The following is a 24,442-nucleotide window of genomic DNA, read 5'->3' on the forward strand; positions in this document are numbered from 1 at the left end:
TATGAAGTTGGACTCAGTCATTATGAAATACAATCACATATCCTTCATAGGGATAAAATGCTCCTATTTTTCTCTGTCTGAGAGGAGGTGAATGGGGGCAGATCATTTTTCATAGACAGATCATGAGATGATGTAAGCTGTGGAGAGTTGGAACCTGTCCTTTGGTCATGGATGAACATTTCCAGCAATTGCTAGAGGGACGGGACAACAAAGCCAGGACTATCACACTCATGCACATACATACACTGACATGAGCAGACGCACACACAAACACATAATCAGAACAAGGTGTTTCTGCTGGCCCTCAGCACTGAGAGAAAGCCAAGCTTGAAGACTCAGAAGATTTATAATAAAACCCCTCCTCCTCCTCCTTACACTGCTTTCTCAATCTCACTCTTTCTCTGCACCACATCTGTTTTTTGGCCCCTCACATCAGGCCCAGGAGACAACAATATATAGGTCAACGTGCACAGCTGAAAGTATGACCGCACTCACTTATTATCTGATAGAAGGACATTAAACAGACATGCGTGGCGTCAAGCAGAGGGTTACGAAACACGCTGTAGTCAATCTTCATCATGAGATTTCTCATCTCTTCAAATGATTGGTGAGATCATGCTGGACTACTGCTGAGTGAAAAGAAAGTATTTTCAAATAAATAGGTTAGACTGACCTCTGCAGGCAAATCTATGAAGTACGTAAAATCACAAAAGGGGGAAATTCAAGTGTGTGTTCACTACTCACTGCTCCTAATGCATGTACTTGCATTGGGTTAAATGCAGAGAACAAATTCCGAGAATGGGTTACCATACTTCACATGAGATCACAGCAACAACAACCATCCAATCAATTCCTGATGGACAAAATCTAGTCCCGCCCACTGTTGGGTAATGCATTACTAAGTAATTAATTACTACAATTTAATTACTTTTCCATTGAAAAAATGTAAAGTAAGGGATTACTCTTACTTTTTCTGTAATTTAATTATTGTTACTTCTGATGTAAATGGATTAAACACTGTATAGAAGAGAATTTAAAGAGTATAGAGTGTTAAATACTCTATATAACAATTCTAAATAAAAAAATATGCTGGATTTAACATCCAAACATCTAATTATAAAATGTATGTTTTTAATATAACCTTTTGCCTTTAAATACTTTGGTCAGTTCAAGAACAATTTATGCAATTTTATATTATTTATTTGAAGAATTCAAAGAAAAAAAAATTCTAGTTCAAAAAGCCGTTTCATGACTTTTGTATTTATTTTAATTTTGTATTTAATTATTTTTATTACTTTTTTATGTTTATTTTATTTATTTATTTTCATTATTAATGTTATAAATAAATGTTATCACGTTTCACTCAGATATTTGTCAGAATAAGGAAAAAAAGACAATCACAGGTTATGTTTCATGTCGACTTTAATGTCATTCACTCTTAATTCATTCACATTCAATTCAAACACATCAGTGAGTTTATTGATTGACATAGTTAATGAGTAACAAATGAGTCCAAACGCAAAACTTCCTTTCCATCTCAAGACTACATTTTTGGATATTTCTTTTTGGCCAACCGCACAAAGTCTTCAGCACTGTCCAAAGACACCAGGCGATCCTAGAAAATGATCATTACAATTAAAATGTTTCATTTATCCTTCAAACTGACTGAACTGCTTGTAAAACTGGGACAACCTTGATCAAGCAAAATATAACAACGTAGATAGCTCCACTGTAGATAGCTCATCATGAAGAGTCCATGTAATGTACACATACTTGAGGCTAAAGATTAGGACAATTTACCATGACGAAGACGTATCTTTCGCTGTTGCTGAGCCCACAGGGGAAGAGGCTTGTCTCCTTTGACACTATGTGCAGCAGTTCTCTGGCCTTCTCCACATTCTCCCAGTCACTCCGAACGGTTTGTCTGTTCACTGTCAGTAAGGAGTCCACCTCCCTCTGGTAACCTGGATCAACAGCATACAGATACATTTACATGAATGCACGTCTTCAGACACCACGGCATGCTTACGCTCCACACAGCCATTACATGGGCAAATAAGGGTCACGTTTGACTTGGTATTCTATTGCTATTTACCGCTGGCATTGTGCATTGTACATTTAAGCTTAAATAATGAACTGTTTTAAGCACAAAATGAACATTGTTCTCGCTGTGACAAGAGATGGAAAAGTTTGCAAGAGAATTTAATAAAACAGAGAAATTTGAAAATAAAGAATAAATATGATATAAATAAAACAAAAATATATATCAAAATACATACACTACCACCCAATGGTTTGAGGTCAGTAAGTCTGAATCTCTTATGCTCGCCCAGGCTGCATTTATATGATCAAAAATACAGTAAAAACTGTAATATTGTAAAAATATCAATTTTCTTTTTGAATATATTTTAAAATGTAATTTCTTCCTATGATGCAAAGCTGAATTTTCAGCATCATTACTCTCTTCAGTGTCACATGATCCTTCAGAAATCATTCTAATGTGTTGATTTGCTACTCGAGAAACATTTCCTTATGTTGTGCTGCTTAATATTTTTGTAGCACCTGTAATACATTTTTTCAGGGTTCTATGAGCAGAAAGCTCAAAAGAAAAGCATTTATTTGAAAGATAAATATTTTGTAACAATGTCTTGACTGTCACTTTAGATCAATTGATGCATCCCTCCTGAAAAAAAGTATCAATTTCTTTAAAAAAAAAAATGTTACTGACCTCAAACTTTTGAACATACTGTATATAAAACAAAACATATAAAGATAATATAAATATATTAAATACATTTTGAAAAAATTTAAGAAAAAACTGAATATAAAATATAAATATATAGTCCACCTCACCCAGCTGAAGCAAGATCTTCTTCCAACGTGTCCCGACTTCTTTACGAGCACATCTCAGACTGTGGATATCATAGTTCAGCTTCTCCCATTCCTACAGTAACACACACACACACACACACACACACACACACACACACACACACACACACACAGGTTTCCATGTTTTCTGGGGACTTTCCATAGACATAATGATTTTTATACTGTACAAACTGTATATCCTCTATACAAAACATCAAAAATGACTGGTATTACTATCACTGTGGGCACATTTGGTCCCCACAACATTTGGTTAACCGGGGACCACACACACAAACACACAAATATGTAAAAATCTTTATAGCACTATTCATATCTAGTCTATAAATCAACGAATCTATGCCAATGCAACAGAAATGTACAAAAATAAGAAGAGCAAGACAGAGAGAATGCTCTGAAGAGCTTTGTGGACGGAGACGTAGTTTGCGTGGCAGAACATCATATTGAGTTACTGTCAATTGACTCTAACAAGTTCCTAAGAGCATTATAGACCATGTGCTCTTCCAACTGTCCAAAGACTGATAAACATGAGAAAAGTTAAAGCTTACTGATCCTGAATGAAGTGGAGACTAACTTCAGAAATGATAAATATTTATCCATGTTAACGAATGTGCCCTTATAATCTTTAATCAAAATAACTTCCCCTCCCTCTTGCTGTGACATTTCTTCTCTTCTCTGATGACATGTTTACTGGCACAAGGGCGGGGCAACCTGTCACATGACATCACAGGAATAGCAAACCACAACCATCCAATCAACTCTCGAAGGACAATGTAGTCCTGTCCTACATTTTTTCTTGTTCGAGAAGCCGTTTCACTCGGATATGCGTCACAATAGGGAAGAAAAGTCAACTTCTGTTTCATCCCAACTGAGTAAGAATGTCTGCTGTGCTCATGTGATTTTGGTTTACAGTTAAAATGATTAAAATGTAGCGAGGCCAGATCAGTGTCCTGCTGTCCTCACCTTACCATAGCGCTGTGTCTGAAGTGAACTCTTCATCACTTGTCTTTCTGGCACAGTTGAGTGAGCCGAATTCAATTTGAGAAAATTGGCAAATTACATCGGCCTAAATTCCAACGTATTTACTTGTAGACAAACTCTAATACAAAAAAGTAAAAATCGCATCTTCTCTAAAACACGAAGCCGTACTTGGTTTTGAATTGGTTCATGCATAAATATATAAGATAATCTGAAAATGTGTGGGCTGATGTTTGAATGCATGCATTTGAGTGTGGTAAATATGACATGTAATGGGTAGAGGGATCCTGTCTGAATATAGGAGGCAGCTGTGGGCTCATTGACACACAAACTTCCCTAGATTATTGTCACACTTGATATTTCCCAGAGTTAATTTTCAAGAATTGTGTAAACTGTCATTCATATGCCCATATTTAAGTGCAACTCAGAATTAACTTGGATAACTGCAGTAAAATATATTTGCTTGCTTAGTTCTGTATTTGTGTTCGCACATCTCATAGTGCATGTGCATTTGTTCCTCACCTCAGTATCTTTGTCCGCTTTGTTCCTCATCTTGATGAACGTGTTTAATTCAGCATCTGATTCCCCCTCAGTAATGGAGGTTTGAGTGCTCTCCTTCTCTGCTCCACGTCTGCTGTCCTGAAGTTTATGACCCACTGCTGTCTCACTGTCCCTGGACATACTGGCCCTGCATTAAAAGACTTTATTAAACTACACTGTACAAACACATCTGGATAAAGTTCTGTTAAAAATTCTATTCATGAATTTGTAATTTCTACAAATATATAACTATATATAATTATTATAATATATATATATATATATATATAATTATTCTTATAATTCTTAAATATAATTAAGATATTCAACAATAAATTATTATTTAATTTCTTATTTTTGTCATGATAAACTATATTTCAATTATTTATACTCTATACAAGAAAAAGACCTATTTTATATTTGTAATTTTTACACATATAAAACAATAATTATTCTAAAAACTATTAAATAATTAAAATATCCAACAAAAATAATTCCTCATAACATTTGTTTAATCACTCACTGCTTGTGGAAATTAAATACATTTTTTTCCCTTGATAAATTATTCTTTAATGTACCTACAAGGAAAACACCATATAATATCACATTTTATAGTTGTAATTTTTACAAATATATAACAATAATTCTTAAATATAATTAAAATATTCAACCATAATAATTATTTTTATATTTATTTTTCCTTTGTAAATATTCAAAACCAATATTAACCATTTCTATAATAAAAAAATACTCACTGCTTAGAGTTTTCATTTATTTTTTTAATTGACAATTATTTTTTAATTATGTACTCTATACCAGAAAAAAACAGCTATATAATAACATATTTATTGTATATTTGTCATTTTTACAAATATATAACTATATTTATTTGTATATTAATAAAAATATGTATTCTTGTATTATTAAATATAGTTAAAATATTCAACCATAATAATAATTATTTATTTATCTTTTTTAAATACAAAAAAAAAAAAAAAAATCACTCTCCGCTTGTATTCATTTCTATTATTTTTCATAACAAATTATTCTTTATTTTATGTACACTCTATACAAAACAGAAAGCACCAACATTTGGTCACTTACCTTAAAATGCAATTGTTCTCCTCAGTAGTTCCATGAATAGGACAGCAGCCAGAATAAAACGCGCCCATTTAGAGCAACAAAAAAATGTTCAGTGCATCATAATACTCATGGTCATTGCTATAGTAGAGCCGACATCCTCCGTGCACCAGGACAGAAATTTGTGCTGCTGAAGTTATTTCTCACAGACGATGTCCTTAACTTGATAATGGGCGACTCTGGCCATGTGACTGCACTGTTTAAATGCCCTTGGGACTAACAACAGGCAAGGTAGTCAGGTCTAGCACAGATTAAAAAAAAAAAGAAAAAAACTGCAAACATCTGCGGCTTATTTTAAATGTATACATTTACGTCTATATATACTGTATATATATTCGGTATATGTTTAAATGACATACTGTACTTCATGTGAGTCACATCTCTGGACTTTCTTTCTAACCAAATTGCTTCAGAATTCAATGGACTCACATTGCGCGACAACAGTCAGCATTAGTTTAAAAGATACAGTTGTTGGTGGTGGGAGAGACTCCGAGAAATTACACCAGGATTGTCATTTAGAATACAGTTTAATACGAATCAGTCTCATGCATGTCATACAGTGATATTAAATGTTAAGTACGGCTCATTACTGCTATGGCTTCAGGTTTGAGACTTTGGCCTGGGTCGCCATGTACAGGCTTGGGCGCAGCTCCTTTCTCTTATTAGATTCAGCACTGGACTGTCTGTTGGAGCCAAGGCTGTTTTTCCTGCAGTACACATACATAAAATGAGAAAGTAAAGTCTTGGCTAATATCTCTTAGGCTATTCAAACAAGAGTCAATGCCACTTGAGTGCATTTCTTATTATATATATATATATATATATATATATATATATATATATATATTTTTTTTTTTTTTTTGTTTGTTTGTTTTATCTGATCCAGATAAAGTGAGATTAAAATAAAATGTAGATGCCAGTAACCTGGAAGAGGAAGGCGGAAGAGCGATGATTCGTGGTCGTGTCGTCAGCACCAGCTCACCCAAGAAAGCCTCCATCATTAAGTTCTGCAAGGTGTTGAGCAAAATGTCCTCCAGCAGGTCACAAAACTCAGGAAACCTGCAGAAAACAAAGAGAGAACTCACTAATGGGCATCCGGCTCAGCACACTTCCAAGGTGTTCTTATTTGTTCTTTCAAGAACTGGCATTTTTTATTTAAGAACTTAAACCCACTGTCTTGGGAAATCTGGTTACTGTACAGTATATGAGGGCATTTTTAAAAGTGTGATTCCCAGACATGGAATAGTCATGGAAATTAGTTTTTTGCTGTCTAGCTCTGAAAAATTGTATTTGGCAGAAATTACTATAAAAAAAATGCAAAACACCAATACTGTAATCAGGTTCATTGGCCATAACGCCTGTAAGTATGGAAATGAACTGATACTGATCATTTTAACTAGATAAAGAAGTTTATCAGGAGAGATTTTCCCCAAAACATCCTTAGCCAACTATGGTTGCATCATAATCAACATAATTCAACAAGTCGGTGTTTCCCGAAACCATAGTTCAAACGAACATTAGAAAATAGCATTGCATAGTTGTATGGTTGGAAGCAGTTTCTTGATTGTCATGTGGACTTAATAAATCCCTATCTTGAGCAAAATAAGAAAGCTGACAAAAAAGAAAAGCAATCCTTAGATTTCATGTCCGTAATTCATAGCAAACAAAAAATCGCATTAATTCGATCTCAAACATATTGTTTAATTAATAGATGTCCACCACCTGCGTGACATTATTAACCAACATGGTTTAACGACAACTTTGAACGACAAAATTTATAATAATTCAATTGAATTATTTTACTATACTGCCATACAAAAGTTTAAAAACAAGCAACTTTGTCAGTAGCACAGCAGAAATATACACATCATATATGGTCTTGGACAGTGGGGGGCCATGCAGTGAACCACTGCAGACTCGAATTACAAAACTAATGTTGACTGCTTTAGAACAGCGCACCTGCGAATGGAGTCCTGGACCTTCATCTTTGTCTCCTCCTGTAGTTCTTTCAGAGACTCCCGGTCACACTCACTCCTGGGTCTGTCTGCAGTGCTACAGTTTCTGGTGTAAGTCTTTGCTGGAGCGGCACTGGACATTTCTACAGGGTCCTGGCAGCCTGCAGCAGAGCGGGGTTGAGTTTGTGCGGGGAGGGCAGGAGCAGGAGCGGGTCGCAGCTGTGTGAAGTACGGCACCTGCTCAGTGTCGCCCTCTACCAGAGACTGCTGGAACTGAGGCTCATCTAAAAGACTCCTGTGGAAGACAGAGAATGATGTGACCTCACATTGAGGAAGACTAGGAATGACAATTATTCCATTTAAAATGACAGAAGACGCAGAATGTGCATTACCGTTAAAAAAAATCGGGATCAGGTTACTTTCGTGTTTTTGAAAAAAGTCACATGCTCATGAGGCTATATTTATTTGATCACAGTAAAATTGCCTAACATTAGTAAAATATTTCTATTTTAAAATGTAATTTATACCTGTGATAGAAAAACTGAATTTTAAGCATCATTACCCCAGTCTTCAGTGTCATATTATCCTTCAGAAATCATTCTAATATGCTGATTTGATGCTCAACAAACATTTCTTATTATTATCATCAATGTTGAAAACAGTTGTACTGCTTAAAGGTAGGGTAGGCAATTCATTTTATAAACACTTTTTGCAATACTGGTTGAAACTCTCTTCACATCTTGATAGCAATCTATAATATAAGTGGCCTAAATATTAAAACATGTACATCTTCTGTGAAAGTCTCAGGACAAAACATTTTCATCCAATCATTGCATTCGGTCCTCGGACTCTGATTTATGCGTTTCTCTGGCAACACTATAAACTCCGAAATGAATCTGCATCAGTCAGGTGGTGCTACTAGAGCTCTGTAAATAGTTTTTTTTTTTTTCATTATTATTGTAATGTTACGTGCTTTGAGACACAATGTAATTTTACGTCGTCTCTTGTGACGCTTTGCAGACTTCTGAAGGAGGCGTGGCTTTGGAGAGCGCACTGAAGGGAGGGTGGGATCTCATGCTTTCAACGCTAGCTTGCTATTGCTAGCCTCTCTGAAATTGCCTACCCTACCTTTAATGTTTTTGTGGAAACCGTGATACATTCTTTTCAGGATTCTTCAAAAGAACAGCATTTTTAAAAACAAAATATGTTATATAATTATAAAACATGTCTACTTTTGATCAATTAAGAGCATCATTTTTGATTAATAACAGTACTGACTTCTTTAAAAAAAAAAAACGTTTGATAGATAGTCTATAAATTAGACAATGTAAGACATACTGTAGTAAAGAATTGAGCACGTGTGTGATGATGTCTCTCTCGAGAACAGTGAGAGGGGGCAGGTTTGCAGGAAGATGGCAGCTCTCGCCTGTGCCAGACTGAGAATGCTTGGGCTGCGTAGATCTGAAAGAAATAGAATAATAGACGTTTGTTTACTTTTAATCCTCAAACTAAATCCTCCAGGTTTCAATGAAATTAATTCCAGATCAGTGCTGACTTTTGCACCCCATTGTACCTGTTGATGTAATGAGTGTTGAACTGAGTGGGGAAATGTGTCTGGTACTCCATGAGGCTGTGAGAGCGTGCCGTAACAACCAAGTGGAGCAGTGTAGGACAGGGAGGCTCGGGGCGTCTCCTCCTTTCCTGGCCTGTCTGCTGCGGGACCCGCTGTTCAGCCCGACTGGGTCTCACTGAGGGACCGCCCACAGCAGGATCACTGCTACGAATGGGCGGAAGGGCCTGCCACATGGGGAACAAATCATTAGTCTCTCATTTAGAAACAAATTGTACCATGTAAATTAAACTAAAATTTTTGAGTGAATCACATAAATTAATTGCCTTGTCTTTGTGGTTTACCTTATATTTTCTTGTGCCAGTTTTCTGTTCAAGCACTGCACCTTCCTGAGGAGGATAATTTGTTTTTTAACATGATGTTTTGATATGGTGAATGGGATGTGAAAGGCTACTTGTCAGCATTAAAGATGTGTGATTTCTGACCTGATTGCTTTTATCCAGTTGCTTTGCCTGTAGCAGGTCTTTCTCAGTGAGTGTAAACTCATATTTCTGTCTCTCTGTCTCCTCCTCCCACTGTTGCAGGTCTTTGTGATACTGAGCTAGCATATTCACAAGTGTTATCTGTCAAAGAGAGCCACAAACATTTAGATGTGTTTCCAGTATACAGTGGCCCCAAAATAATGAATGTGGATATTATATGAAGTCAGTTCTCCTCAAGTTCAAACAAGTGGCGTTGATTCAACATTGAAAGTGTAGTCATGATCGTGTTACGTAACTACTACTGTTTGGTGTCAGTAAGATTTTTTTTTTTTTAAGATATTAATACTTTTATTCAGCAAGGATGCATTAAACTAATCAAAAGTGACATTAACGATTACATTGTTACAAAATAGTTATATTACCAATAAATCCTGTTCTTTTAAACTTTCTATTCATCAAAGAATACTGAAGTACCACAAAAATATTAAGCAGCGCAATTGTTTTCAACAATGATATTAATAAATCATGTTTTTTGAGCACCAAATCATCATATTAGAATGATTTCTGAAGGATCATGTGACACTGAAGACTGGAGTAATGATGCTGAAAATTCAGCTTTGACATCCAGGAATAAATTACATTTAAAAATTATTACAATACAATTTTTTTTTTAAATTTCACAAATATTTCACAATATCACTGTTTTTTGAATGGAACCTTATAAAGTAAGCATACTGTATGTGTCTATATGTGAATGTGTTCACTGGTGTATCTTTGTATTTGTCACCTCACAGAGGAGGTCTTGTTGGTAGAAAGCAGGGCTGGCTGAGGCCTGTATTGTCACGATGCAGAGAACACTTTCCCCTGGTGCAAGACGACCACTCATAGGACAGATCCTTACAGTCTATGGTCAACATTACAAACAAACACATGCGATCAATAGTCAATATATACTGAGTAGACTGGCCATGTTATCTGATCAATACACATTTTTTGGAATGTCATCACAATTTTCATTTTTGCATGATCTAATACCTAAAATATACACACCTGCTGGCATTCTGTGCTTGTTACGTTCCACTTATACAACACTTGGTCTGTGTATGAGACATTGGTCAAAAAAAGAATGCGTGTGCTTCGAGAGCACACTGGGATATCACCAAAACACACTCTATCTTCAGACAGGAACACCACCTACACAGAGAGAGAGAGAGAGAGAGAGAGAGAGAGAGAGAGAGAGAGAGAGAGAGAGAGAGAGAGAGAGAACACTTCTGTTTTGTATTGTGTTGTATTGTAAAAGTGTATTGTGGAACACTTCTTATGGCTTGCACTGTAAAACATTTTCGGAATTTTAATGGTAAAAAACTGTAAAAAAGCAACGGAAAAGACATGTTAATTGCTTAACAGTATGTACCCTTACTATATACAGTGAAAAACTGTAATAGCTCTCACAGGATATTTCATGTAGTTTTATAGTAAAATACCGTTGGCATTTACCGTACCTAATCATAAAAATATACGGTAGCAATTTTTATGTTTTACGGCATTGAACTAAAGTTTACGGTAAAAAACTGGCTGCTGGTTGCAAGCGATTTACCATAAAAAATATTTATATATAAAAAAAACTGGCAGCTGGTTGCAAGCGATTTACCTTAAAAAATATGAATATATATATAAAAAAAAACATGCCAGCTGTGGTTGCCTGTAATTTAAAAATATTGTATTACAAACCAATTTGTCATAAAAGCTATTATTGAAAATTACCAGAGGTTCAGACGTTGATGTTTTATTGAAAATAATAAAGTTTAAAGTCACCATTATGGAGATTTGTGTTTGCTTTAGTTGGGCTCTTGACCCTTGACTTTCAAACCTTAGATTTTCTCTGACTGCATTAACTGTGTTTATAAAACACAAGCGTTATGGCATGAAAATCAGAGAAAAAAATTGATCAGGTGTTGTTGGCTATTTATTGATGATAACATAATCGTAATGTAGTGGCCTGATCTCATAAAGAGTCTTATCTTTTATTGTATGACGAATGTTTAATACTAATATATTTCATGTTTTTGAGTGTAATAGCTCTGTGACCCTAACGCATGCGAGTCAGCAGTGACAGATAATCTGAAGAACTTTAAAAACACATGGTGTACAAAAAAGGTTTTGAACTACTGTACAATTTAGACCAACACAGACATTAACAATCAGCGTATGAATCTCAACAACGATATATTAACATTTGCCTCAGCTTATGGAAAACTAATGGTGGTGAACTTTGAATCATCATGTGGTTTTCAGGGTTCGTACACCTTTTCCAAGGTCAAATTCAAGCACTTTTCAAGCACTTTCAAGGTCCATTTTAAAGCTTTTTCCAGCACCTTACACCACCGTAAATTACATAGCAATACATAGTCAAAATTATTATTTGGTGTTTTTATCACATTAAAAGAGATAATGCTATAAACATAATAGCAGAAGGATCAGATATTTAAGCAAATCACAAGTTTTATTTTTCAAAATGTATCACTGTCTAAGTAGATAATGCCTATACTTTTCATTATATTAATGTCCAAATATAGCTTCCCAGATAATGTGATTTTTTCAGGCTGTAAAACTGAAGTAATTTCAAGGGCTGACAATATGAAGACATAGGATTTGAACAGAAATATTTTACAGGCCTTGGTTTTGGGACACATTCTTGATATAAGGTTTGAACAACAACCAATTCCATTTTAACCCAGAAGACTGACAGTGCACAGGCACCTGCCTGATAAATAGCCTATATTAATTGAAAGAAAAAATATGCATTTTCATTGCCAAGACATACATTTATCTACTGGAATAGAGCAGTGTAAATATTGCATAAGGCCATCCTCAACCGGCTACTTGTATGACACTCCATCTGACACGATTTCTGTTCAGCAATCAACGATTGTTGTTATGCACTGGGCTAACGTTTGCAGGTTTTAAGTTGCGGGTAGATAACGTTACAGTCACTGTGCTGTAACTTTGGCTAGTCATTTTTAGTCACTTAAAACTAAAACTATATCAAAATGTATTTAAAATAGTAATGCATTTAAGACTTATTGATATAAATATTATAATTAAACTTTATTTGGAGTACTTCTTTATTACACAATGCACATTTCTTAATATTAAGCCTAAAATGTGTTTTAATATCACTATTAGTATGTAATCTCTGTATAATATCAGTCTTTAAATGCAAGATATTTAAAGCGTACCTAAAGTATACTTGCAATATTTCCACTTCAGCACAATCAAATATACTTAAGTATACCTTTAGTTGAACTTTGACACTATTTCTGGATAACTAAAGTGCATTAAGTACAAAATTAGTTGTTCCAATTTAGCAGACTTTTAGTATACCAAATTAGTATACTAAAGGTACAATTGCAGGGTATTTATACTAAGTACATAAATATGTAAATGTATTTGTAGTATACTGTTATGTATTTCAAATACATTTTAGTATATTTATTTTTCACTAGGGTCCCATCATGTGCAAACATACATCAGCAGTCTCTTAAAATGTCTGATTTAGAGTTTAACGATCCTTTAATTTATATTAGTTTGTATACTGGTTCAAAAGCAGATCAGACTGGCAATAAGACAGGGCATTTTATAAAAGAGATTAAAGAAATACAAGCCTAGGTGAGATCACTAGTGACATCACAGCTAAGAACATTTAGAATGTTGACAATCGCTATAGCGAACACTGTTTGGCTATCTACTGCTTACTTTACTAGTTCGTTTGCTTTATTGCAAGATTTGCTCTGCTTGAAAATAATATTTATTCTGCAAGTTTCATTCTGCTCGGTTGCATACAATTCAGTCGATATATTCAATCTGCAAGACCAAGTTTGAACTGTTGTCTGGAAGATTGAGCTGGCTCAAGCCATGCTGATCACTGCGAGTCTGGTCCTGGTGCGTTACTTCTTCACCAAGGTGAACAAACATGCATCTAATGCAATGCAGTCAGAACGAACCACACAAGAAAAACTGATCGCAAAGACAACGAAGGGACAACAAAAATGGCATTTCACAAAATATCAAGGTAAAAGCATTGTCATTGTACCATCTCCATCTGAGCATATATTCAAGTAAATCAAGTAAATTATCATTTATGCAGTAAATTGCACAATTGAAATGTTATGTTTTGTTTTATTTGCTGCTCTAGGGCTAGGCCTTAACGCCATTCTTGATAAGGAGGAAGATGCTTTGTTCAGGGCGAGTCCAGCTTTAAAAGGTGATACACTTTATCAAAATCCTTTAACTTCTGGTTTATGTTGTATAATTATAAAAGGGTGATCTTGACATTTAAAGATAGCTGAATTATTTTTAAATTAACAGTGCAATCAAACAAATAGGGTCAGTGTTTTAAAAAAAAATCTTTTCAAAACTGATATAATGCATATTTTTGAGTCATGAACAATGTGTTTAAAAAAGTTTCTGTTGTTAAATAACATTTCAATATGTAATTTTTGTATGTCAGACAGTACAACCAGTTATAGCCTATGTATAGCTTTTTAGGAGCGGCAAAAAAAGCGGTTTCCACGGTAACGGTTGTACACAAAGCAGCACAACGCTCATAAACGCTGCTTTATAAGGAACCATAAAGAAAGATTCAATGAAGATAACATCGAAACTTTTCTAAAGACAGTCAGTTCCCTTCAAAGATACATTCATATAAAAAACACGCCGCGTTTTGACTTTGAAACCTGCAGTGCTCATGTTTATTCAACGATGTTCCAAAAACAAACAAAAAAAAGGGAGAGGAGTCAATTGCACGCGCAGGTGTGGCGCGCGCATTAGCGAATGGTGATCACAAGCTCATCATCAACAACAATCAGATTGGAGAGCTAAAGTTAACTATTATTAAATATGAGAAAAAGACTGCGGACTTTTGACACATCTCGGAATAGTTAAGAAGATAACAGACAAATTGTCCTCTTGTAATCTGCTATTGGTGAGTATCTAACGTAGGCTAACGTTACCCTGATGATCCTTTTGAAGATTCACAAGATTGAAGATTCACTTATTGGCTAAATGCCAAATAATATAGATTTTAAAATAAATTCTTGCACTTTGTTCGCCCTAGCTAGCCCGGTGATGAAAAAAATAAAGAGAAAACGTTGTTTTAGATCTAAACACATAGATTAATGCGTTAAACAAGCGTATTTGACCGTTATTGCATCTCTTCTGCTTTTACAGTTTCTCGCGCCATGTTTTAAAATTACCGTGTCCCTAATTCGCTTCATACCCTGTCAAGTTAAAAGTTCAACTTTTGTAAACACGTCTCGACACCCGCGCTATTTTCCATTTTGTTTGCGTTTTAAAAGCATAAGCGCGTTCCTTACTTTAGCTTACTGCAGTTTTAAAGCCCTCACTATCTGTTATAATATAAACATGCTATGGGACTGCAAGTCGACAAGTTTTAGTATATGCCTGTGTAGGGACTAATTGCATGCTTGATTAGTGATATTAAAGTTTACTTTATTTGTGTTACAAATACATTACAAATTCATTACGAGTAAGTTATGCCATATACCATAAGTGTATTATATTTGAGTAAAAAGTATAGGCTATGCTCAGTAATAACTTTGGCTTAAATTCCAAATACTACAAATTGCACACTTTGTCTTCAATAACAAATGCAGATTAATGAACAAGCATTACTTAACTATACTTTGTACAATATACTATTGTATACTATAATGTAGGCTATTTTGAAAGTATACTTCAATGCATTGTTACAATGATCATTTTCATCACACAGATAAAACTATACCTAAAATATATATTTTAAGTAAAGTTCAAATAAACAGAAGTTTCACTTAAAGTATATTTTTCTAAAATATATTTTTTAGAAAATAAACTAAGGTACAATTATTTTAAAGTGTGTTAAAAGTTGTATTGTGAAAATAGGTAAAAGCATGATGCTAATATAGGCTAGTTTTAATATATTTAAAGATAGTACCATTTTTTGTTAGTATATTTGCAATGTACAATTGAAAAAAGGAATATATTTTAAATACAACAAAATATACTTTTTTTCATTAGGGATTATTTATTTTTAGCACCCCTTTAAACTGTTAAGCCCCCCCCCCCCCCCCCTTAGCACCCCCAAGAAAAAAATCCAGGAGCCGCCATTGCTTGAAACCTACACGCAAGTTAATTAAACATTTATAGATATAGAGACTACACTCATTCTGCGGTACCGTTGCTCTCACGGAATCGATAGACTATATATGCTTATTTAACTTTTTAGTGTTAAATAAACCTCAGCTCCACCCACACCCCGCCTCTTAGCCCATTTTCTGTTATCCGGGAGTGACACACTGCCAAGATGGCGACGGCCGGCTACGCCCACTTTAGGCTTCAAAAACTCTCTTTAGAAACCTACAGGTGACGTCACGAACACTACGTCCATATTTTTTTATGGACCTGACCAAAGATACCGTGGCTGTACCTGACTGTACGTTCGGCAGTAAACGCATGCTCAGTGTCAGCTGCTCGAGCTCATCAGTTTCATCAGTTAACTGTCGTAGTTACTGGAGTAACATATACTCTGGGATATTGTTAATTTCGAGTCGAGCGACTGTCAGGCACGTTCGAAAGTAGCTTTAGAAAACTAGATCTGTGCTGACTGTTTTTTATTAAATTTAAAAATATAATAGTTTCTGTTTTCTTCTTTTGCCACAGTGTCTGAGACTCCTACTGAGAACGACACTGCCTCTCAGAACGACACTACCTCTGAGAACGACCCTGCCTCTGAGAACGACACTACCTCTCAGATTGACACTGCCTCTGAGAATGACACTACCTCTCAGATTGACACTGTCTCTTAGAACGACCCTGCCTCTGAGAACGACACTACCTCTCAGATTGACCCTGCCTCTGAGAACGACCCTGCCTCTCAGAACGACCCTGCCTCTGAGAACGACCCTGCCTCTCAGAACGACCCCGCCTCTCAGAACGACCCCGCCTCTCAGAACGACCCCGCCTCTGAGAACGACACTGCCTCTGAGAACGACACTGCCTCTGAGACTGATGCTGCCTTAGAAAGTCAGCATGACAGTCTCTTTAAAACTGACAGTGCCTCTCCGACTGACTCTGACTGCATTAGAGACTGTCACCGCTTTGGAGAGTGTCACTGTCACTGACCCAGAGACTGTCACTGTCACTGCATTAGAGACTTTCAATGCATCTGGAGACTGTCACTGAACCGAACACTGTCACTGTATTGAAGACTGTCACTGCATTAATAAAAAATAATTTTTGGCTGAAATCATTCCACATGAAAAGCAATACTGTCTTATTTCACTTATTTATTAAACATTAGGGGTTGTGACGTCCCTGAGTCTCCTGATCCCATTGGTCCTGGACGTGGGAGTTCCTGATTGGTCTTCCTCATCCTAATTGATAATCAGTTGTGTATAAAAGAGTGCTGTGTCTTGTTTAGAGCAGGCACTCTATGGGGATACTCTCCTCATGAGTGGCTCATTGTGTTTTGCTTACACATGTTGTCAATATGTTGTATTCCCTTAACCCTAGACTTTTGTTTATTATTATTATTATTATTGTTACTGTTTGTGATATGTTTAACTCAATAAATCTTATTTTGGAATGAAAATTTCTGTTTGATCCCCCTTTTATGTTGTGGCTTGAGCTGGTCGTAACATGAAATTGGGCGCTCGTCCTGGAATTGCTGCATGTGTAAGTAAATACATTAATGTCCTTAGTGTGTTTACCTTTTTGGAATGAGTAGACTTCAGGTATTTAGAGTGTTCTCAGCTGGGTTAAAATCCTTCCATCGGGACACTGTTTGTTATTTTTTTTGTTATTTTGCCTTTCTTATTTTTGAAGGTTATTCTGGGCGGAGGTTTTAAATCTCTGTTGGGGGTACGCTTCAGGTTTTTGGTATAAAACGCCAATTGTCCATGAGTTTAGCGTTTAAATACCACCCCGAGTCCGGTACACCTTTGAAGATTAGTTAGGTTTAGTTAGTGTTGTTTATAGTTAGGATCTGGAGTCTCTCATTTTTCATTTAAGGTAACACTTTGTTGTTTTTCTGTATCTCTGCGTATTTGAAGCCTGCTGAGTATGAGGATAATTTGAGCGATGACTTTCGGTAAGTCTTTATTTATCTCATAACCAAGGTGCGGGTTGAAGCTAGAGCGTGTATGTGTGACAATTCCGGGCGAAGTGGCTGATGGGATTTGTAGTTCTAATGCTCTAGTTTAGCGCGGCGTCTCACGCGTGTTGTTTTTGTTTTGCTATTGTGTTTCTCTGCTGCATCTTTTAACAGATATGTCGTCGGTAATTGAGGATTTCTTCTCATTTCCTTCGGAAATTCTATTGGAGAGATGTACGAAGGACGAGTTGTTGCAGATTGCCGAGCGCTTTGATGTGGAGGTAACGAGTAATGATAAGAAGCTTAAAGAAACGCTGTTGAAAGTTGTGAAAAATGCACTTTTTGAGCGGGGCGTTTTAGAGGTAAGAGCTCAAGATATTGATCCTGAAGAGTCTTTAACCTCTCCTCTTTATGCTGCCGATCGAAATGTGAAGTTTAGTGAGATGTCTTTGCAAGAGAAACAGTTAAGTGTTGATACGGAAAAACGATACTCGGTTACTCACGTAACCTCGGTTCTCTCTAGAGAGGGAACGAGTATTGCGTAAGGAACTTACGCTACGGGAAAAGTCATCTTTTCTCGAGATACTGAAGCCAAAAAATTATCCTTAATTTTTCATAATTTGTCAACGCAGTGCAGCAGGCAGCACAGCAGAGCTAGAGCGGGCAATACTGCGTGCTCATTGGCTGCCGCGCGGCAACTGCTTAAACCTACCAGTGAGCCCCGCGTGACGTCACGCCCAATCAGGGTGCGCGCGCCCTCGCGCGTCACAGCCCGCCAGAAGGGGCGACGTCAGAGCGTATAAAAACAGGGCTCGGAGGCTTAATTCTCTGGTTTCTGTCGAATGAAGCGACATGAGCTCGAGGCGCAAGCACGGCAGGGAACGCAATACTCGTTCCCTCTCTAGAGAGAACCGAGGTTACGTGAGTAACCGAGTATCGTTCTCTTACGAGAGGTTCTCTCGTATTGCGTAAGGAACTTACGCTACGGGAACCCTTTGTCAACGCCGTGCGCGCCATGCATCCACACACAACTCCAGGGGGAGGGGACCCGGGGAGTGAAGAGTGGGGAGAGAGGTGGCCAGCAATGCGGGCCAACACATGTACATAAGCACCCGTAGGGAGAAACAGAGCGGCGCAGCCTGTATATATAAGCTTTCCCTGAAAGTGCGGCTCGACCAGAAGAGTCAAATCTAATATCCAGCCTGCGAAGAGCAGGGCATGAACATGATTTTAGACTGCAAGAAGTTTAGCCTGCAGGGCGGGAACTTCCAGGTTATAAAACCTAACAAATGTAGACGGGGAGGCCCAGCCTGCTGCCGTACAAATGTCATAAATGGAAATCCCACTGGACCATGCCCACGATGAGGCAACGCCTCTGGTGGAATGAGCCCGTATGCCCAGAGGGCACTGCAGGTCTTTGGACGCATATGCTGTCGCAATAGCGTCCACTATCCATCTGGATAGCGTCTGTTTCGAGGCGGCGAGACCCTTGGTGTGCCCACCAAACGAAACAAAGAGCTGCTCTGAGAGCCTGAAGGCTGCAGAGCGCGTAATATAAAGCCTTAACGCCCTGACAGGGCAAAGGAGGTTATTATCGACCTCGCTGGCTGCCGGCGGCAGGGCTGAGAGGGAGATAACCTGTGCTCTGAAAGGAGTACCCAACACTTTAGGGACATAGCCATGTCTAGGTTTGAGAATGACTAACGAGTCGTTAGGTCCAAACTCGAGACACGACGCGCTAACTGATAGCGCATGCAAGTCACCCACACGTTTTACTGAGGCGAGGGCCAGCAGAAAAACGGTTTTGAAAGTGAGGTATTAGAGACCCACAGAGTCTAACGGCTCGAAGGGAAAAGCTTTAAGGGCCTCCAGGACCAAAGACAGATCCCATATCGGAACCGAAGGTGGCCGCGGAGGGTTCAGCCTCCTGGCGCCTCGCAGGAAACGGGTAATGAGTTTGTTTCTTCCTAGTGCGCGGCCGCGCGCCGAGTCGGCGAACGCAGCAATCGCCGCAACATACACCTTGAGCGTGGAGGGGGACCTGCCCGCGTCCAAGAGCTCTTGGAGGAAGTTCAGAACCTGTGGAACCCCACAGGACTGAGAGTTCAAACTCTTCCCTGCACACCATTTGTTAAACACTGACCATTTAGACGCATAGAGCCGCCTCGTCGAGGGGGCTCTGGACTGCGAGGTCGTGTTAACTACCCCTTCTGGCAGATCAGCGAATATTCGTTGATTACCCACGCATGCAGAGACCAGCGCTCTGGATGGGGATGCAGAATTGACCCTCGGGCTTGAGAGAGACGGTCTCTCCTCGCCGGAATCGGCCACGGGGCTGTGTCTGACAGGCTCACCAGCTCCGGGAACCAGGGTTGGTTCTCCCAGTGCGGGGCTATGAGGAGCACTGCGCAGCGCGTTTCCCTGATCTTTGCTAATACCTGAGGCAGCATTGAGATCGGGGGGAAAGCGTACAACGGGACACTGGGCCAAACTTGGGCCAGCGCATCCTTGCTCTTCGAAAAGAACCTTTTGCACTGAGCGTTCTCGCTTGTGGCAAAAAGGTCCAATTTCGCTTCGCCGAAGCGGCGCCACAACGTCTGTACCGTCTGGCTGTGTAACGCCCATTCCCCTGGGGTAACATTGTCCCTGGACAGTTTGTCCGGGTCGTCGTTCAGGTGCCCGGGCACGTGCGCGGCTCTCAGCGAGCGCAGCGAGCCCTGAGCCCAGACCAAAAGGCGTTCTGTTAGAGCGCGCAGGGCTCTGGATCTGAGTCCGCCCTGGCGGTTCACGTAGGACACCACTGACATGTTGTCTGAGCGAACTAGCACGTGGTGTCCCCGCAAGTATGGGAGAAAATGCTTCAAAGCCTTCTCGACCGCTAACATCTCCAGACAGTTTATATGGAGGTTCCGCTCTGGGCCCGACCAGGGGCCGCAGATTGGTCTGCCCCCGTAAAGCGCTCCCCAACCCATGTTGGACGCGTCTGTCGAGACCACTTTGCGGTGTGAGATGACTCCCATTGTCACTCCCTGTCGGTACCATTCGGGCGCTAGCCAGGGCTGCAGGGCTGAGACACAGACCTGAGTCACGCTGACTTGAGCGCTGCCCGAAACCCACGCTCCGCGGGGTATTTTCGATTTCAGCCAGCATTGAAGCGGGCGCATTCGAAGTAAACCCAGCTGTAGGACCGCTGCGGCTGATGCCATATGGCCTAACAGCTTCTGGAAACGTTTCAGAGGGAGGTATCTGCCCTTTTGGAAGGATGCGGCGAGGTGTCGAACACAGCGCGCGCGCTGTTCTGACAGCCTGGCCGTCATCGCCACCGAGTCCAGTTCTATTCCTAGGAAGGAAATTGACTGACTGGGGATAAGTGAGCTCTTGGCCCAGTTCACCGAAAGACCCAGGCTTTCCAGATGACTGAGAAGCGCTATCTTGTGAGAGATGAGTTCCTCTTTTGACTGCGCTAGTCTTTCAGATCGAGAGATATGAACCAGTCCCTCGGGCGAATTAGCGCGAGGATCTGCCTGGTCGTAAGCATTTTGAACGGCCGTCTCATGAGAGCCCTGTTCAAATGTCTCAGATCTAATATGGGTCTGAGCCCACCGTCCTTCTTGGGCACGAGGAAATAACGGCTGTAAAAGCCCGCCTCGGTCAGAGAAGGAGGAACTCTCTCTATCGCCTTTGTTTTTTTTGTTTTTTTTTGTTTTTTTTTGTAGCAGCTTCGCTATTTCTGCATGAAGCAGATGGGCTGCTTCTGCGTTCACTTTCATTTCGGTCCGGGCTTGAAAGCGCGGAGGCCGACGACTGAACTGTAGCGAATAGCCCTGTATTACCGTGTCCAGCACCCATGTCGACACACCCGGAATAGCTTTCCATGCATTCGCACTCATAGCTAGGGGTCGAATGGCCTCTGAGTCCTGCCCGCTGCATAGCGCGGGACGAGGGACCTGCAGTGGCGGGCGCGCGGTGCGCGCTGAGACAGTGCTGCGAGACGGGGACTCGCTGATAGCAGTGACCGGCCGGATTGCGCTGAGAGAGCGCGCGTGAGTGTTTATAGCAGAGTGTGAACGCAGGGGAGCGGGCACAGGACTCTTTATTAAAACACGGCCGGTGGCAGTGGCGATATCTGAACCCTGAACGTGTGAGACAGAGCGAACAGCGTGTGGTTGTGAGCACTCGTGAGCGGGCACCTTTCCTACACTTAACACTCGAGCGGCAAGTGCGCGCTTTATGTGAGTGTGCTCTGTGGGGTACACAGGGGGAATTGTGCTTGTGTGTAGAAATGAACACTGGGTCGTGGGCATATTTACTACACTCAAACACCGTCGGCGTGAGCCGAATAACCAGAATTAACACTCTTTGCCAGATTTTCTGGGCCGCTGTACGAACAGCGTTTGTGTGCAGGCGAGCGAGTTGTATAACTGACTCATTGGCTGCAATACACACACTTTCTGCGTGTGAGAAGCTGGCCGCGAGCTTGGATCAGCGAACAGCATAAAAATTTTTGCTGCCAGAGCCGGGATCGAACACGGGTCTCTGGTGTGAAAGCCTGTTATTCTGCCACTGAGCCATAGGGGAAGAGTGCATAGGCTATCGGTTCGCTCGAGCATAAGAGAGTGCGGGTCATGTTTTTCGTCGGCGATAGCGTGCAGACGTGCGTGTATTATAACAGGCTCGTTGCTGCAACATTAACATTTTCAGCCGCCTAAACTCAGAGGGGGCTGAGAAACGTATGGGAATTGGAGAATGGCCCGGCCTCAGCGGGGCTACAAACATCTCCCTCCTCATTCCGCCGGTGAGTGAGGCACGCGGGGTGCTGAGCATTACTCGTGACCGTCCGCTCTGACATCCCTGAGAACGGCGCAGTTTGCGCGGGAAGCGGGGCGAGTAGCCGGAGCGTCGTCATGTTTTGCAGGCGAGCGTGTAAGGTAACAGGCTCGTTTACTGCAATATTAATATTTCCAGCCGCCTGAACTTAGAGGGGACTGAGAAATATGAGAGAAAGGCGGAAGCCAAGCCTCGGTGGGACTCGAACGCTCTCTTTCCTCCTATCACCGGCGAGTGACGGACGCGGGGACAGTAGCTTTCTTGTAACGTAAAGAAAACTAACCCCGCGACTGTCAGCTTCTGCAATCCCTTGTGAGCGGCGCAGTCTGCGCGGCTCGAACAGAGGGAGAGAGTGCGGGGAGAGCGAGTAGCCAGAGAGCGTTATCATGTTTGCAGGCGTGCGTGTGCTGTGACAGGCTCGTTTACTGCAATATTAATATTTCCAGCCGCCTGAACTTAGAGGGGACTGAGAAATATGTGAGAAAGGCGGAAGCCAAGCCTCGGTGGGACTCGAACGCTCTCTTTCCTCCTATCACCGGCGAGTGACGGACGCGGGGACAGTAGCTTTCTTGTAACGTAAAGAAAACTAACCCCGCGACTGTCAGCTTCTGCAATCCCTTGTGAGCGGCGCAGTCCGCGCGGCTCGAACAGAGGGAGAGAGTGCGGGGAGAGCGAGTAGCCAGAGAGCGTTATCATGTTTGCAGGCGTGCGTGTACTGTAACAGGCTCGTTTACTGCAATATTAATATTTCCAGCCGCCTGAACTTAGAGGGGACTGAGAAATATGTGAGAAAGGCGGTAGCCAAGCCTCGGTGAGACTCGAACACTCTCTTTTCTCCTATCACCGGCGAGTGACGGACGCGGGGACAGTAGCTTTCTTGTAACGTAAAGAAAACTAACCCCGCGACTGTCAGCTTCTGCAATCCCTTGTGAGCGGCGCAGTCTGCGCGGCTCGAACAGAGGGAGAGAGTGCGGGGAGGGCGAGTAGCCAGAGAGCGTTATCCTGTTTGCAGGCGTGCGTGTGCTGTGACAGGCTCGTTTACTGCAGTATAGATATTCCCAGTAGCCTGAACTAGGAGGGGACTGAGAAATATGTTAGAGATGGAGGTTAGACCGGCCTTGGCGGGTCTAGAACACTCTTTTCTCCTTTCGCCGGGAGACGGCGGGCGGGGGGGAGGGGGGGTAGCTTTCTTGTAACGTAAAGAAAGCTAGCCCCGTGACCGTACGCGTCTGCGATCCCTTGTGAGCGGCACGTTTTGCGCGGCTCGAACAGAGGGAGAGAGCGAGCCCCGTAATCATCCGCATCTCTAACACACCTTGTGAGAGGCGCAGTTGCGCGGCTCGACAGAGGGAGAGAGAGAGCGGGGAGTGGTGCGAGGCATTTGAAACAACGCCTCGTGTAAAGATACATCAGTAAAACACATAATGAGAAAGGATATATCGCCGGATAGCTGAGCTGGCACGGCAGGCTGAAGGCGGCGAAGATTCGTCCGGCTTCCTCAGGCTGTCCTAGGCTGGCTCGTTGCTGGTTTCGACGGCGACGGCTTCTCTCAGAGAGCAGCGATGCGAAGAGCTTCGCTGAAGAGACAGAAATCAGAGAATTAAGCCTCCGAGCCCTGTTTTTATACGCTCTGACGTCGCCCCTTCTGGCGGGCTGTGACGCGCGAGGGCGCGCGCACCCTGATTGGGCGTGACGTCACGCGGGGCTCACTGGTAGGCTTAAGCAGTTGCCGCGCGGCAGCCAATGAGCACGCAGTATTGCCCGCTCTAGCTCTGCTGTGCTGCCTGCTGCACTGCGTTGACAAATTATGAAAAATTAAGGATAATTTTTTGGCTTCAGTATCTCGAGAAAAGATGACTTTTCCCGTAGCGTAAGTTCCTTACGCAATACGAGAGAACCTCTCGTAAGA

At 40.7% G+C, this 24,442-nt stretch overlaps 2 protein-coding genes across 2 annotated transcripts in view; both read right to left on the reverse strand.

Annotated features, from left to right (window-relative positions):
* Positions 1–1,412: 1,412 nt before the first annotated feature.
* On the reverse strand, positions 1,413–5,679 carry LOC307165089 (melanoregulin). Its single transcript, XM_079882389.1, has 5 exons — positions 5,512–5,679; positions 4,390–4,555; positions 2,854–2,944; positions 1,801–1,964; positions 1,413–1,615 (listed from the first exon to the last, which is right to left on the reverse strand). Exons 1-5 carry the CDS (start codon positions 5,577–5,579, stop codon positions 1,544–1,546), a joined length of 561 nt encoding a protein of 186 aa, XP_079738515.1. The 5' UTR covers positions 5,580–5,679; the 3' UTR covers positions 1,413–1,543.
* Positions 5,680–6,061: 382 nt separating this feature from the next.
* Positions 6,062–24,442, reverse strand: part of cfap65 (cilia and flagella associated protein 65) — a 44,374-nt gene continuing 25,993 nt past the window's right edge. The window contains exons 25-33 of the mRNA XM_079880456.1: positions 10,605–10,748; positions 10,342–10,458; positions 9,558–9,695; positions 9,417–9,461; positions 9,076–9,299; positions 8,841–8,963; positions 7,507–7,797; positions 6,472–6,606; positions 6,062–6,254 (exon numbers count right to left, since the gene is read on the reverse strand). Coding sequence (XP_079736582.1) covers positions 6,140–6,254; positions 6,472–6,606; positions 7,507–7,797; positions 8,841–8,963; positions 9,076–9,299; positions 9,417–9,461; positions 9,558–9,695; positions 10,342–10,458; positions 10,605–10,748 — 1,332 coding nt within the window. The 3' untranslated portion in view covers positions 6,062–6,139. The remainder of the gene's footprint in view (positions 6,255–6,471; positions 6,607–7,506; positions 7,798–8,840; positions 8,964–9,075; positions 9,300–9,416; positions 9,462–9,557; positions 9,696–10,341; positions 10,459–10,604; positions 10,749–24,442) is intronic.

Source organism: Squalius cephalus (genome assembly GCF_949319135.1).
Source record: "Squalius cephalus genome assembly, chromosome: 9".
NCBI lineage: Eukaryota > Metazoa > Chordata > Actinopteri > Cypriniformes > Leuciscidae > Squalius > Squalius cephalus.

Coding starts and splice junctions, on each gene's coding strand:
- LOC307165089 (XM_079882389.1), bottom strand. CDS start 5,579: ATGGGCGCGTTTTATTCTGGCTGCTGTCCTATTCATGGAACTACTGAG. Junction 4,556..5,511: donor GAGAACAATTGCATTTTAAG/GTAAGTGACCAA, acceptor CTTTTAATGCAG/GGCCAGTATGTCCAGGGACA. Junction 1,965..2,853: donor GAAGATCTTGCTTCAGCTGG/GTGAGGTGGACT, acceptor CTGTTGATCCAG/GTTACCAGAGGGAGGTGGAC.